The 13958-nt window shown below is 42.6% G+C and overlaps 1 protein-coding gene across 6 annotated transcripts in view; it reads right to left on the bottom strand.

The window, feature by feature from the left end:
- NFATC2 (nuclear factor of activated T cells 2) overlaps window positions 1-13958 on the bottom strand; it is a 205799-nt gene that overhangs the window by 121168 nt on the left and 70673 nt on the right. For all 6 annotated transcript variants that reach the window (XM_061631257.1, XM_061631258.1, XM_061631256.1 and 3 more), the window contains exons 4-5: window positions 12538-12740; window positions 10687-10859 (exon numbers count right to left, since the gene is read on the bottom strand). In XM_061631257.1, the coding sequence (XP_061487241.1) occupies window positions 10687-10859; window positions 12538-12740 (376 nt within the window). The remainder of the gene's footprint in view (window positions 1-10686; window positions 10860-12537; window positions 12741-13958) is intronic.

Here is a 13958-nt window from a genome sequence, read left to right as displayed (position 1 = left end):
AAATGGATCATCCAGCTCATCAGCAGTAATTTTGTCTCATTGTTAAGAAAATGTCATAGAGAAGTTCACATGCAGAGCATGATGGCAATACCCAGGGCTGGGTATAATCGGTACAGCAAGTATCTGTTGGAATGTATGAGGTTCAACTCCAACTTGGTGGGTTGAGGCCAGGGGCGTCACTACCGGGGTGCGGAGGGTGCGGACCGCACCCGGGTGACACCGAGGGGGGTGACACCCAGAGCCGCCCCACCCTGCGCCGTTGCCCAGCAAAGCAGCCGAGAAGCACTCCGGGTCGACGCAGCCAACTCCTCGGAGGAGGAGGGCGGGCGAGACGGAAAGCAGGCGCCCGCTCGCTGGCGGTGAAGCCGGGACGGGCCTTCCACCACCAGCCTGGAGCGTGTACGCATGCGCGTATGCACGCATGTGTCGAAGGGCGCGCGCCGGAGGTCTGCACCCCCCCCCCGCACTCCTGCTAGTGACGCCGCTGGTTGAGGCTGCATGGGGGTTAGAAGGGTAGCTAGAGAGCTAGACCTCTTGCTGGTTGAGGCTATACCTATCCCTTTGATCCTGCCGTCTCTTCCCTTCCTGCTAGGCTGATAAGCAAAGGAATGTTGATCTCAGTTCCTTCCCGCCTTTCTCTGTGTTCTCTTTCTCTCGAGAGGGGAGCAGACATCTTCTTTTTGTCTCTCCTCTCAACCAGGATGAGGGCGAGTACTGGGACCAGTGCTCACTGCTCCAACATAGTTAGTTAGCTAGATGGAAGGACTCTTTCCTATCAAGCATGTACTTCCAGAATAAAGTTGTTTCTTATTTTAAAGCTCAAAGTCTCTGTCTGACTAATTTGCAGGGAAGGTAGAATCTTAGCAAAGATTCAAGCACACACACACTAAGCTCGCTCAATACTCTCCGTTCCGCAGCACTACACAACTCTGCTACGCATCTCAATAGAGAAATTCCGACAGTATCAACATTCTGCGGACAGGCAATCCACATTCTACACCAAGAAATCCTGAATTCTGCACCCTGCATACAATTCTGAGCTATAGAATTTTTGTTAAAAGGTTGGGTGGGGGTATAAATCAGGCATGAGAATCTAGGGGGCAGCATCAGTTCAATAAAGTGGTCCATATTAGAAAGAGGCAGCCTACACACACACACACACACACACACACTTGCTTGTTTGCACACGATGTCTAGTTATCTTTTTTATCATCCTGGGCTGTGTGGGAATACTCTGGGATAGGTACCAAACTGTAAAAAGTGGCAATAAAAGTACCATTCCTACAGAAAAATGGTGTGCCATGTCACAGACTCCTGACTCTGGCATGGAATCTGGCTTCTGAAAGAAAGGTCTCTCCATGTATAAAAGGAACATTTTCTAGTCTACACATGAGGTGAGGGAGGAGAACGGAGTTTAAAAATTGGTCAACTATATTTGGTGAAGGACTGAAAATGAAATGTGGACCTTGCTTAAGGTATGTACTAAGAACATAAGAAGAACCCTGATGGATCATACCCAAGGTTCAGAGGAGGGCAACCAGAATGATCAAGGGGATGGAGCGACTCCCTTATGAGGAAAGGTTGCAGCATTTGGGGCTTTTTAGTTTAGAGAAAAGGCGGGTCAGAGGAGACATGATAGAAGTGTATAAAATTATGCATGACATTGAGAAAGTGGATAGAGAAAAGTTTTTCTTCCTCTCTCATAATACTAGAACTCGTGGACATTCAAAGAAGCTGAATGTTGGAAGATTCAGGACAGACAAAAGGAAGTACTTCTTTACTCAGTGCATAGTTAAACTTGCTCCCACAAGATGCAGTAATGGCCACCAGCTTGGATGGCTTTAAAAGAAGATTAGACAAATTCATGGAGGACAGGGCTATCAATGGCTACTAGCCATGATGGCTGTGCTCCGCCACGCTAGTCAGAGGCAGTATGCTTCTGAAAACCAGTTGCCGGGAGCCTCAGGAGGGGAGAGTGTTTTTGCACTCAGGACCTGCTTGCGGGCTTCCCCTGGGCACCTGGTTGGCCACTGTGAGAACAGGATGCTGGACTAGATGGGCCACTGGCCTGATCCAGCAGGCTCTTCTTATGTTCTTATGTTCTCAGTTCAGCATCCTATTTTCAACAGTGGCTAGCCAGATTCTTCAAAGACATCCAAGACAGGAAGGCAAGAGCCTTCCCTGCACTATCCTCCAGTCTCCTCCAGCACTTGATATTCAGAGGCAACAGACACATGGATCTTCCATTTAAGCTATGGCACTGCAGGCTGTAAGAAATCTGGTTCCTATTCCCTGCACTTGGCACTTTAGAAGAACCTGCTGCTGGTAATATTATTTTTTCATACCTGACTGCATTGCGCTAGAAGTTTTTATTGTTATCTGGCTTCTGTATTGTAGCAGCTCATAAATCCTATCAATTCATATTGTTTTTTAATTACTTATATGGTCTATATTGCAATGACTCTAATGTGTTATAATGTTAGTACTACTGAAATGAAATCTCATCATTCGAGTGCTATTTTGTGCTTTGAAACAAATTGGTGCCAGACTATTAATGCATTGCTCTGTATTGTTGTTCTTGTATCGTGAACTGCTTTGGATTAAGAATGACATCTCTAGCACAACAGCCTAAAAAAAATTACAAGATATCCCCAGAAGGCAAAAATTGAGATGAAATAGGAATAGCAATCTACCAAGATTTGGAGTGTGTGTTTGTGTGGGGGATGATTGCAACAGAGGAAAAAAGCTTTAAAACTCCCCCGCATGCTGTAGTCCCAATCTGGATTAGGCCCCTTGTGCCTAGTTTTAATTTTTAGAAAACCTCAGCATTGCTGCAAGCAGCACATGTAATGTCAAGTGTAGTTAGGCTTAGAATATGTGCGTCATCGCCATATCTTGTGGCAGTGGATTCTATACTAGTCAGAAACAGGAGCTGCTCTAGACCCTGGCGGCTTCTATCCGTTCCTATTCCTCCTAGACCCAATTCCCTTGTTCTCACCAGGTGGAGAAAACCTTTCTTTCTTTGTCAAAGTGTTTTGTTTTCAGTAAGAACCCAAATTCTGCAATTGTTATAAATTATACAAATAAAAAATGGATAGATATTTGCTGTACTTATTCCAAGCACAATTTGGGTGCCCTTCAAGAAGGTATTATTGACATCCTAACTATTATACTACAGAAATCTAATTGCTTGCTCGCTCTCTTTTCAGCATTTCTAATACATTTTAAGGAAGACGAGTAATTATCAGAAAAGATAACAAGGGATCATTAAGCTGTTGGATGTTTAGAGAAAAGAAACATAAGCCTGATGGAAAACCAGTGATAAGCTGGGCTAGCTATCAGAATGTCTTAGTGGACTCAGAAAGTACTTCCTCTTAATCCTTCATGGAAGTTATCTGCTGAGATTTAAACCCACTGCACTGCAACTATTTACCACTTTGGGCTGTTAGTTTTGCTCTTCTTGAATTCCTAGATGACAGCAATTACTGATGAAGTCAGAAACCTGGGAATTCCAAAACAGGATTAACAGCAAGCAAAATGCAGCCTTGTATTTTACTGTAGGCCACACAGTGCTGATTCCTGTAGGTGATGGTCACACCCATATAAACCCAAAATAACTTTGTAGTTTATGTCAAGACTTTTTCATCCCATCCACCTCTCAAAGGGGGAAAAGCACCCAACAAGACCCAAAGGTCTTTATCTCTTCTGTTAGCCAGATGGCTGCCTGACTATTTCAATGGAAGAAATGAAAGCTATTTCTTCTATTGAAGATTCTAGTCCATATAATTAGGGATAAACAGCGTGTAAATGGCTTTGGAAAGACTAGAAAATATCCACTTTTATTTCTGGGTCTTGGGCAAATACTGCATCTAAAGTTCTAAATGCCATCTCTCTCTTGCCACCTCTAACACCATATGGGCTAGAAACATTCCTCTTAACAGTAAAAGCAAAGCTGCATCCTATTTGCCTACCCATATATTTCCTAGAGAACTACTACACTTACTCTTCCTGCCACTATACCAGTCTTTACAATTCTCCCTCCCACAAGAAATCAATTGTTGAGTTCAGAAGGAACCATGCAAACTAAATGGGTTTATGAAAAACAAGTCAATTTGCATCTATCCAGTTGATTTGCATCATTCATGTTAAGCTTAGGTTGCTTGATACAAAGGCTTTATAAAACAAAGGCTTTATAAATGTAGCTACAACATTAAAATAATGCATTTTAAAAAGTGAGGTATAAACTTTTCAGAGTTCACTGGTGGAGCTACTGAAAATGCAAAGCATTCACAGTACACTGTCTGAAAACAGCAGGCTGACGAATCTCCTGGGAGTCAAAAGTATGGTTCTTTGCTGCACTTTAACTAGCCTTCAGCCTACTGTTGATAATCTACCAGCTGGCTTTCTTGGTTGCAAGAAAGCTGTAGAAGACCTGCCAAGATGAAGACATTCCTTAAGCTGATTATTTCTTTCCACTGAACTTACAACTGTGCCACATATAAATGCAGAATATCTAATTTTATGGGAAAATTGGGTGGGAGAGGAGGATTTTTTTTAAAAAAAAGCAAACTTTCAAGGAAATTTATTAAAAGGAAACAAAATATCAAATTCATTGGCATAAACCAACTTTGTTAATAATAAGAACACATAAAAATCAATCAGATGGATTGTTTTTGGAAGTAAATATGAATTTACCTTAAGAATATTTATAATATGAACAGGTTTGCAAGCAGCATTTTTAGTGTGCACCACCCAGCCAAAGAGGATATAGGAACAACAAATGATATATTATCTTCAGGTATTAACTTTAAAGGCAGGCATATACGGTTGCATCTAACCAAGTCATACTCAAAATGGAGCCATTGAAATCAATGGGTTGTATTTAACGTAGTGCTAAGCAAATTGTTCTGTTAGCGCAAGGATTTCTCCAGTGGAACCATCCCCCCGCTCCTCCCCCTGCATGCCCCCTAAATCTGGTTCCACCCAGCAAACCAGAGCTGATTTGAGGACAGCGTGGGGCACATATGGAGAGGAGAGGGGCTGAGATCCCATTGTGCTAGTGCTAGGCCTTGTGCTAGCGCAAACCTCTAGTTGAATACTACCCTTATGACTAACTTGAGTCCATTGATTTTAATGAGTCTTCTCAGAGTATGATTTAGTCGGATACAATGCTGTATTCTCACACACATGGTTGTCTGAATTTTCTCCAACAGTCAACATCCTGGGTTGTATTCAACATAGCGCTAAGGCAAATGTTCCATCAGTGCAAAGAGTTCTCCTTGCACAACTGAAGGTTCTCCCCCTCTCTTCCTCCCAAGTGGCCACTACATCTGTTCTCGGGATTCCCCCAATTCTCCAAAGCAGATTTGGGGACAGCGCCAGGCATGCACAGGGGGAGAAGAGGGGGGAAAGTCCCATTGCGCTGGTGGTAATCCTTGTGCTAGCACTATTACTTAGTTGAATACTGCCCCCTGTGTCCACTAAACATGCTCAGTCCCCACTGAGCTGTTTTGGGGTACCCCCCCCACTCAGGGTTGTTGTTTTTTCTAAACGTTTTTGTACTTTCCCAAACCTTGCAGTTCCCTCTTGTGAGTGAGTGGTGCTGTTTAAGGAAGGGCCGTGGCTCAATGGAAAAGCATCTGCTTTGCATGCAAAAGGTCTCAGGTTCAACCTCCGGCATCTCCAAGTAGAGGTGGGAGGCACCTCAGCCTGAGATTCTGGAGAGCTGCTGCCAGTCAGCGTAGACAACACTGAGCTAGGTGGACCAATAAGGCAGGTTCCTGTTCTCCACACTCGGAGAACGATTTCACTACTAGTATATATGATAACTGAACTTCCTCTTCTTTCATTCAGTGTAGCCAACTTTGCACATGTGTCTGACTATGAAGTCCCTTTGAAGACCTTGCTGGTTACTCAGCACCTTCCATACACTCGGTTTCTAAGAAGAACTCCTGTAATCACCACTCTTTGAGCTACTGAGGGCCACAACCCACAGCACACATGCAGAGGGATATGACCTCTCTGCTCAAGTCAGTTCTCGCTTGCAGCTGCAGATTTGCTTCCTGCCAATGGGAGTTGTCAGGTGGTGTGTTGCTAGCAACCACTACCTCAGGGGAACAGCAACTGGCAGGAGCAATGGATCAGCTAACTCAATGTTACTATTTAATGTTTTCCTCAAGGGATGTTATAAACTGCTTCTGCATCTAGTGGATCCTGCAGGAGGATTTGTCTTCAATGAGATACTGTCTGCAAAAGCACAAAGCACCCATAAATATTGGTTGTGGGACTGAGAGAGCGGCATCTTCTCCCCAGTTTCAGAGCTAATAAATGCCTCTTGTCTTTGATCCAGCTCTTGAGACTGAAGTTGGGTTCTCCTCACCCTGATTCGTCAACTGTGATGAATTATACTTCTGAGAACTATTTCAGCAGGAGCTGTGGTTTATTATCTCTATATAATGCCGTTAGACAAATGCATGGTGCAGCCACATTTTGGAATACTGAATACAGTTCTGGTCACCACACTTCCAAATGGATACTGAAAGGCTAGAAAAGTTTCAGAAAAGAGCAACCAGAATGATCAAGGGAATGTAGCGACTCCCCTATGAGGAAAAGGTACGACATTTGGGGCATTTTAGATAAGGGGAAAAGAGGCGAGTAAGGGGACACACATGATAGAAGTATATAAAATTATGCATGGTAAAGGGGATAATGAGAAAACTTGAGATCATCCAATGAAGCTGAATGTTAGAAGATTCAGGACAAAGAAAAGTAATTGTGTCTTAACACAGCATGTAGTTAAACTATTGCTACCACAAGATGTTGTAACAGCCCATCAGATTCATGGAATGTAAGGGTATGTAAGCCATGGTGACTATGCCCTGCCTCCAGTATTGGAGGTGGTAGGCCTCTAAATACTAGTTGCTGGGGATCACAAGTGGGGAGAGTACTGTTGTGCTTAGATCCTGTCTGTAGGCTTCATATACTCATCTGGTTGGCTACTGTAAGAAGAGGATGTTGCCTGGCTAGATAGACCTTTGGTCTGATCTAGCACAGCTCTTCTTCAGTTCTTAGCTAGCTTCCTATTTATTAAAAGTATTTTTTTTTCTTCACAGAAGCAGAAGGCAAAAAAGTGCTGCACCTAGGAAGCATTATTTAGGAAGTATAAATGAGAAGAGGGGGAAGATGCAAGACCAGTGTACAACAGGTAATTTACAAACACAGAGAGATGCTACAACTCAAGTTTCTATGGAAGCTAAGCCCTGCTGCTAAGTGAGTGGAGAGTGGCTCTTGTTGCAATGAGCAGAAGGGTCAAGTTTCTAGTATGCAGAGATAACTGCATGGGCTATCAGTCCTGAAATTCCCTTTATTCACAGTACAAAGTACAAAAGATGTCAGGCAAAATGGAAATTCAGGGGCCTAGCTTTATCTTGGAATACCCTAGGATGAGTGAGCTTTTCCATAAAAATTATGCTGAAAACTCTATCCAGTCATTGGAAGGTGTACATGGGTTTTCTTCTAGGATTTTGCCATAGAATTGCCATAGAAAGGCATAGAAAGGTGCTTTATCAATTCATTTGATGTTTAGTGACATCAGGAAAAGCACAACTACAAGATGTGGCAATGGTTACTGGCTTAGACAATTTGGCTTTTTTAGATTAATTGTCCATGAATTTGACTATCAACACCTACATTAGCTAAATGGAACCTCCATGGACAGAGGCAGCATACCTTTGATACTAGATGCAGGAGAAAATAATAATGCATGGCCACCTTCATGCCTCACTTGTTGATGTATTTGTCTGAATGCAGAGTGAAAGACAATGGTGGAATAGATGGTCTGTCTGATTAAAGAAGGCAGACCCCACCAGATAATCAAATGTATTCAGAAGTTTGGACTGCATCTTAAACACCATTTTGAAATGGGGAGCATCTGCAATAGAGACATGTCTTAGGGCAGAGATGAGGAACCTGTGGACCTGCAGATGTTGTAGGACTCCAGCTCCAGCATGGCCAGTGGTGAAAAATGATGTAGCCCAGCAACAGTGAGAGGGCCACAGGTTCCTCATCCTGCCCTTAGAGAAATCATTATGCTACAATCAAAAGCCGCAGAGTGGGTCTTTTAAATAAACTTTCTCAGGTGGTTTATTGTTACAACAGGGTTTTGTATACTACTATGAGTCAGACAATAAAAGAAGTGAAAATGGTACGTTATCATTCTGTGAAATCCCCAAACCACTGAGAAAGCTCAGATTACTAACAAAAAGCATCACAGGATGAGCAAAGAGACTCAGAAGCGCAAGCCCTCCAAAAATGACTAAGACACTCTGGATGTGCCAAAATGGAGGTCCTTCTGTGGGTCCAATCCTGTGACATACCGAGTACCCTTCATTTCTGATGTAAACCTCCTACACCAAAAGGATGATAGCTGGAAACAGGATCTCTGATGAGTGAACATATGCTAGTGGGCCAAGAACATTTTCTCCATGGGAGACCTGGTGAGAGAGGATAGCCTGCATTCTGCAGTCATTAGATTCATTCAATGGAAATCCCCTCTTCCCCAACATGGGGATTGTTTAAGTGCAAAAGGGAAACTCCCACACCCCTCTATTCAATTGCATGTTTTGTTTGTCCTGTTGTCTCTTGGAGGACTGCCTGAAAGCAGTCTGAATGTGATGTGTTCAGGGTGAGAGTCATAAAAATGTTTTGTTTTCAGACTTTTTGAGTAATCAGAAGATATTAAATAATAGATATACCAAACCTCAACTTTCTATCTGTTCTGGAAGTACCCCGATAATTTCAGTCATACTCCCATAAATCAGGGGATTAGTAGCATCTTTCTATTTATGATTTGTATGAAAGCTGTGCAGCCTAATCCTAAACATGTCTACTCAGAAATAAGGGCCAAACTACACATTATGTTAGTTACGTAGCTTTGTTATGTAGCTGTGCCTTTAAGTGCCAGGGTTTTTTTTAAATACAAACTGCCAGCACAGCAGGCCTGACCCACTAGTATGGGATAATAGGGGGCTATAACCCTTTGACTTCCTCTATGGTCCCAGTCTGCATCAGAGGCCCCAACGCCTAAAATCTGCACAGGAAAATTGGAGCTCCCCTGCAAAAAAATACAAACTGCATACACACATGCAGCAGAGATATTAGGGAGATATGGACAAGGGGAGATACAGACTATAGTGGGTGGTAATGGTAAAGGATTAGAGCCCTCTAATCCCCCACACTATGGTCCCGATATCACTGGCAAACTGTTTTTTTAAAGTGCACTTTTGGGCCCAAGTCCCACAAACTTCAACGGAACTTACTTCCAGGTAAATACATACCAGATTCCAGACATGCTTTAATCAGCTAATTAAGGAAATTAGAAAATTATTAGAAAATTAATTAGAAAAGTAAGAGACACCAGAGATCATATTGCAAATATACATTGGATAATGGAACGGACCAAGGAATTTCAGAAGAAAATCACCCTGTGCTTTATAGATTACAGCAAAGCCTTTGATTGTGTAGATCATGAAAACTATGGAATGCTTTTAAAAGAAATGGGGATGCCACAGCATCTGATTGTCCTGAGGCACAACCTATACTCTGGACAAGAGGCTACTGTAAGCACAGAAAATGGAGAAACCGATTGGTTCCCCATCGGAAAGGGTGTGAGACAGGGGTGTATTTTATCACCCTATTTGTTTAATCTATACATAGAACATATAATACGGAAAGTGGGATTGGACCAAGATGAAGGAGGTGTGAAAACTGGAGGGAGAAATAGCAATAATTTAAGATATGCAGACGATACCATACTACTAGCAGAAACCAGTAATGATTTGAAACTAATGCTGTTGAAAGTTCAAGAGGAAAGCACAAAAGCAGGACTACAGCTGAACATCAAGAAGACTAAAGTAATGACAACAGAAGTTTTATGTAACTTCAAAGTTGACAACGAGGACATTGAATTTGTCAAGGATTATCAATACCTTGGCACAGTCATTAACCAAAATGGAAACAATAGTCAAGAAATCAGAAGAAGGGTAGGACTGGGGAGGGCAGCTGTAAGAGAACTAGAAAACGTCCTTAAATGCAAAGATGTATCACTGAACACCAAAGTCAGGATCATTCAGACCATGGTATTCCCAGTCTCTATGTATGGATGTGAAAGTTGGACAGTGAAAAAAGAGGGTAAGAGAACAATCAACTAATTTGAAATGTGATGTTGGAGGAGCTTTGCAGATACCATGGACTGAGAAAAAGACAAATAATTGGGTGTTAGAACAAATTAAACCAGAACTATAATTAGAAGCTAAAATGATGAAACTGAGGTTATCATACTGTGGACACATAATGAGAAGATATGATTCACTAGAAAAGACAATAATGCTGGGAAAAACAGAAGGGAGTAGAAAAAGAGGAAGGCCAAACAAGAGATGGATTGATTCCATAAAGGAAGCCACAGACCTGAACTTACAAGATCTGAACAGGGTGGTTTATAACAGATGCGATTGGAGCTCGCTGATTCATAGAGTCGCCATAAGTGATAATTGACTTGAAGGCACATAACAACAAAAAGGATCAACACAACACACAGGTTACATAGAGGTTGGAGCATAGAGAATACTGCCTTTGGCCAGGGGAACAACATTTGAAAACAATGAAGTTATAGCAAAAAATGCAACTCACAGCATTCAATGGGGTTGGATGCCACTTGCAAAGAAACAATCCTGCCACTGGATTCAGGGATATGCACACGGAAGACCAGTCGCACACGGGTGTTCTTCCGACCAATGTCCGTCTCCCCTTTCCGTAGTTCAATGTCTGCATTTCTCAGCTTGAGAATCCCTGCACAGTCAATCCTATGGAGCAAAAGAGAAACCTCAGTTAATCCCTGTCCACAGAATCTGCCTACACCAGAGTGCATTTTGCAAGATAGGAAAGTTGAAGTTAATGCAATTTCTGCCTTGTTGATTATGACTATGGATGCAAAGATCACTTTTTGATTATTTATTTGTTTTGTTTCTTTGTTTAGGGTGTTTGTATGCTATACCATAACATACAGTTCTCTGGGTGGATTACAACAAAAAACGGAAAAACTATTTAAATAGAAAATAAAACGTAATATTAAAAAACTACATAAGTGAAACAAAAACAACTCTCACTGCTTACACAGCCAAGTCTAAAAACACAGATTTTAAAAATGGAGAGGCCCAGGCTACATAAGTTATTCACAAGGACCTGATGAACAGAAAGGACTTCATCTGGCACCAAAAATGCCACAAAAATGGTGCTGGCCAAAGCTCCCTGGGAAGGGATTTGACCATGTTCTAAAGATTCATTTAAAATTAAAGAGTCGTTGTGGTACAATGGTAATAGCAGAGCTAGGGGTCAAATGCACACTCAGCCATGACGTTTGTATGAACATACAAAGCTGCCTTATACCAGCTGAGACCAGACAGAGATCTTTCCCATCATCTGCTATCTAATAATAATAATAATAAATTTTATTTTTCAGCCGCCTATCTGTCTGGGTTAGGGACACTCTAGGTGACGAACAACAAGAATAAAAACAATCCATATACATCAACATAATCAAATTTTAAGCTAAAGAAACCATCCGTTAATTCAGTTATAACATAAAATTAATCTGTCTCAATCTTGTAGGCCTGCCTGAACAGCCAGGTCTTCAAGGCTCGGCAATAGCTGGACAGGGAGGGAGCATGTCTGAGATAGAAAGGGAGAGAGTTCCAGAGGGTGGGGGCCACAACAGAGAATGCCCTCTCTCTGGTCCGTACCAGCCTAGCTGTTCTCACCGGTGGGACTGAGAGAAGGTCTTGCGAGGCTGATCTCGTCAGGCGGCATAATCGGTGATTCTGGAGGCGTTTCTTCAGATATACTGGGCCGAAACCGTATAGGGTTTTAAAGGTCAACACCAACACCTTGAATTGGGCCCGGTAGACAACTGGTAACCAGTGAAGATCTAATAACACTAGGGTGATATGATCCCAGCAACGGCTATGCGTAATCAAGTGTGCCGCCGCATTCTGTACCAGCTATAATTTCCGGACCGTTTTCAAGGGTAACCCCATGTAGAGCACATTGCAATAGTCTAGGCGAGAGGAGACCAGGGCATGTATCACCTGAGGGAGCAGATGAACAGGAAGGTAGGGTCGCAATCTCCGTATCAGATGTAATTGATACCAGGCTGCCCAGCTCACTGCTGTAATCTGAGCCTCCATGGACAGCTGGGAGTCAAGTATGACCCCAAGACTGCGGACCTGGTCCTTCAGGGGCAAACTTACAGATGCAAGGGATTGAACCTGAGACCTTCTGCATGCAAATCATATGCTCTACCACTGAGCAATCCACCCATAGTAAAGTTGCACTGTGAATCAAGCCTGGGTGACTGTAAGTCTTTGGCACATGAGTATTTTCTGTCCAAATTAAATGCAGGTGCCTTCTGCACGAACATTAAGAATCCAGTTTCTGCTCTGTTAATATCTTGTAACAAGACACTTTTTATGATAGAGCCCTTACGTTGCTTTCATGTTGTTTTTTGGCTCCAGGGGAATTTCCAGCACTTTGGTGTTGCCAATTATTTTCTCATAGCTGGTGGTGGTGACGGTTTTCCCTGTAATGCGGTGGACTTGGTAGAAAGCATGTGGTTTAAGGATCCGCTCATCTGCTGTCCCAATGAAGATCTGAAGGCCCAGAGGCTTGTTGTCCATGTATCCATGAAGCTAGCAAGAGACCGAATCAGTTACATCATCATCTCAATGGCAAACAGAGTAGGCAAATCAAAATATAAATAGCATCAGACAGGCTTATAAGTAGTAACTGCTCTGATCACCCGTGGAAAGTGAGGATCACCACCACATCAGATGATCAGACAGGAAACTTTTATAAAAGAATTGTGTGTGTTTTTCTCTTTCCTTCAGCCTATTGGTGCGCTACCAATGACTACTGGCAGGCTAACTAGTGAAAAATATTTGAGAGTGATTAACGTTTGTGGTCTTTGCAAAAACTAGAATAAACTCAGGTTCAGAATGTTCAAACTAAGATTGCTACCATTGCTCCTGTGAAATCCCTGATTATTTTCTAGAAACCTTCAGATAAATCTGACACCTCATGGGAAATGCCAGTGCAACTCAGGCAATGAGAGTACTTTGTTTTTGGCAATACCAGTCCTCCACAGAATAGACCCACTGAAATGAATGAACATGACTAACTTAGGTCCATTAATTTCACTGGATCTACTCTCTGAATAAAACTTAATAGGATATGACCCCCAGGTTCCAATCTTTTCTCAAGCATGAGGCTCCTTGGGTAGCCTTGGGCAAGTCACTCACTCTTATCCTAATCTTCGTCACAGGAGTGGAACCTGTGGAACTTGCGGGAAAGAAATTTAAGCATTTTTCCTACCTAGCACATGCCATTGAATGATACATCTACAGTGGTTCTCAAATCAAGTCGTGAAGAGACGGGAGGGGAGCTGTTTGAACCTCCCCATTATTAGTTGTTTCTTTAAAAAAAATTAAAAATAAGTAGCTCAGCCTAAGTGCTTCTAATCAAAGCCAATGACATTTGCATGCATGAATAGAAGCAAGTGGGTTGAGGCTACTTTTTCTGCTCTAGTCCAAAGACAAAAAACGAGGCCTGCAATGTTGAGTCCAGTGGTTCCCAACTTAGGGATCAGAACCTCCAGGGGGGTCACGAAGTCATCCCAGGGGAGGTCTTGGCAAACAGCCAAGAGAATTATTTATTAATTTTAAAAATTAATTAATGGCTGGACTGTGCACCACCAACTTGCAAGCCTGCACTGCATGTGCATGCAGCTGCTTCCACCTCCTTTTCCTTCCTTCCAGCCAGCACAGACTGCTTTCCACCACATAGAGGGCGGAGCAACACATCACTCGAGCAAGTGCATCAAAAGAAAAGGCCAGCTGGGCTTATTTAAG

Source organism: Rhineura floridana, chromosome 6 (assembly GCF_030035675.1).
Source record: "Rhineura floridana isolate rRhiFlo1 chromosome 6, rRhiFlo1.hap2, whole genome shotgun sequence".
NCBI lineage: Eukaryota > Metazoa > Chordata > Lepidosauria > Squamata > Rhineuridae > Rhineura > Rhineura floridana.
The sequence above is the reverse complement of the archived record's forward strand: the minus strand, read 5'-3'. Positions and strand labels throughout refer to the sequence as shown.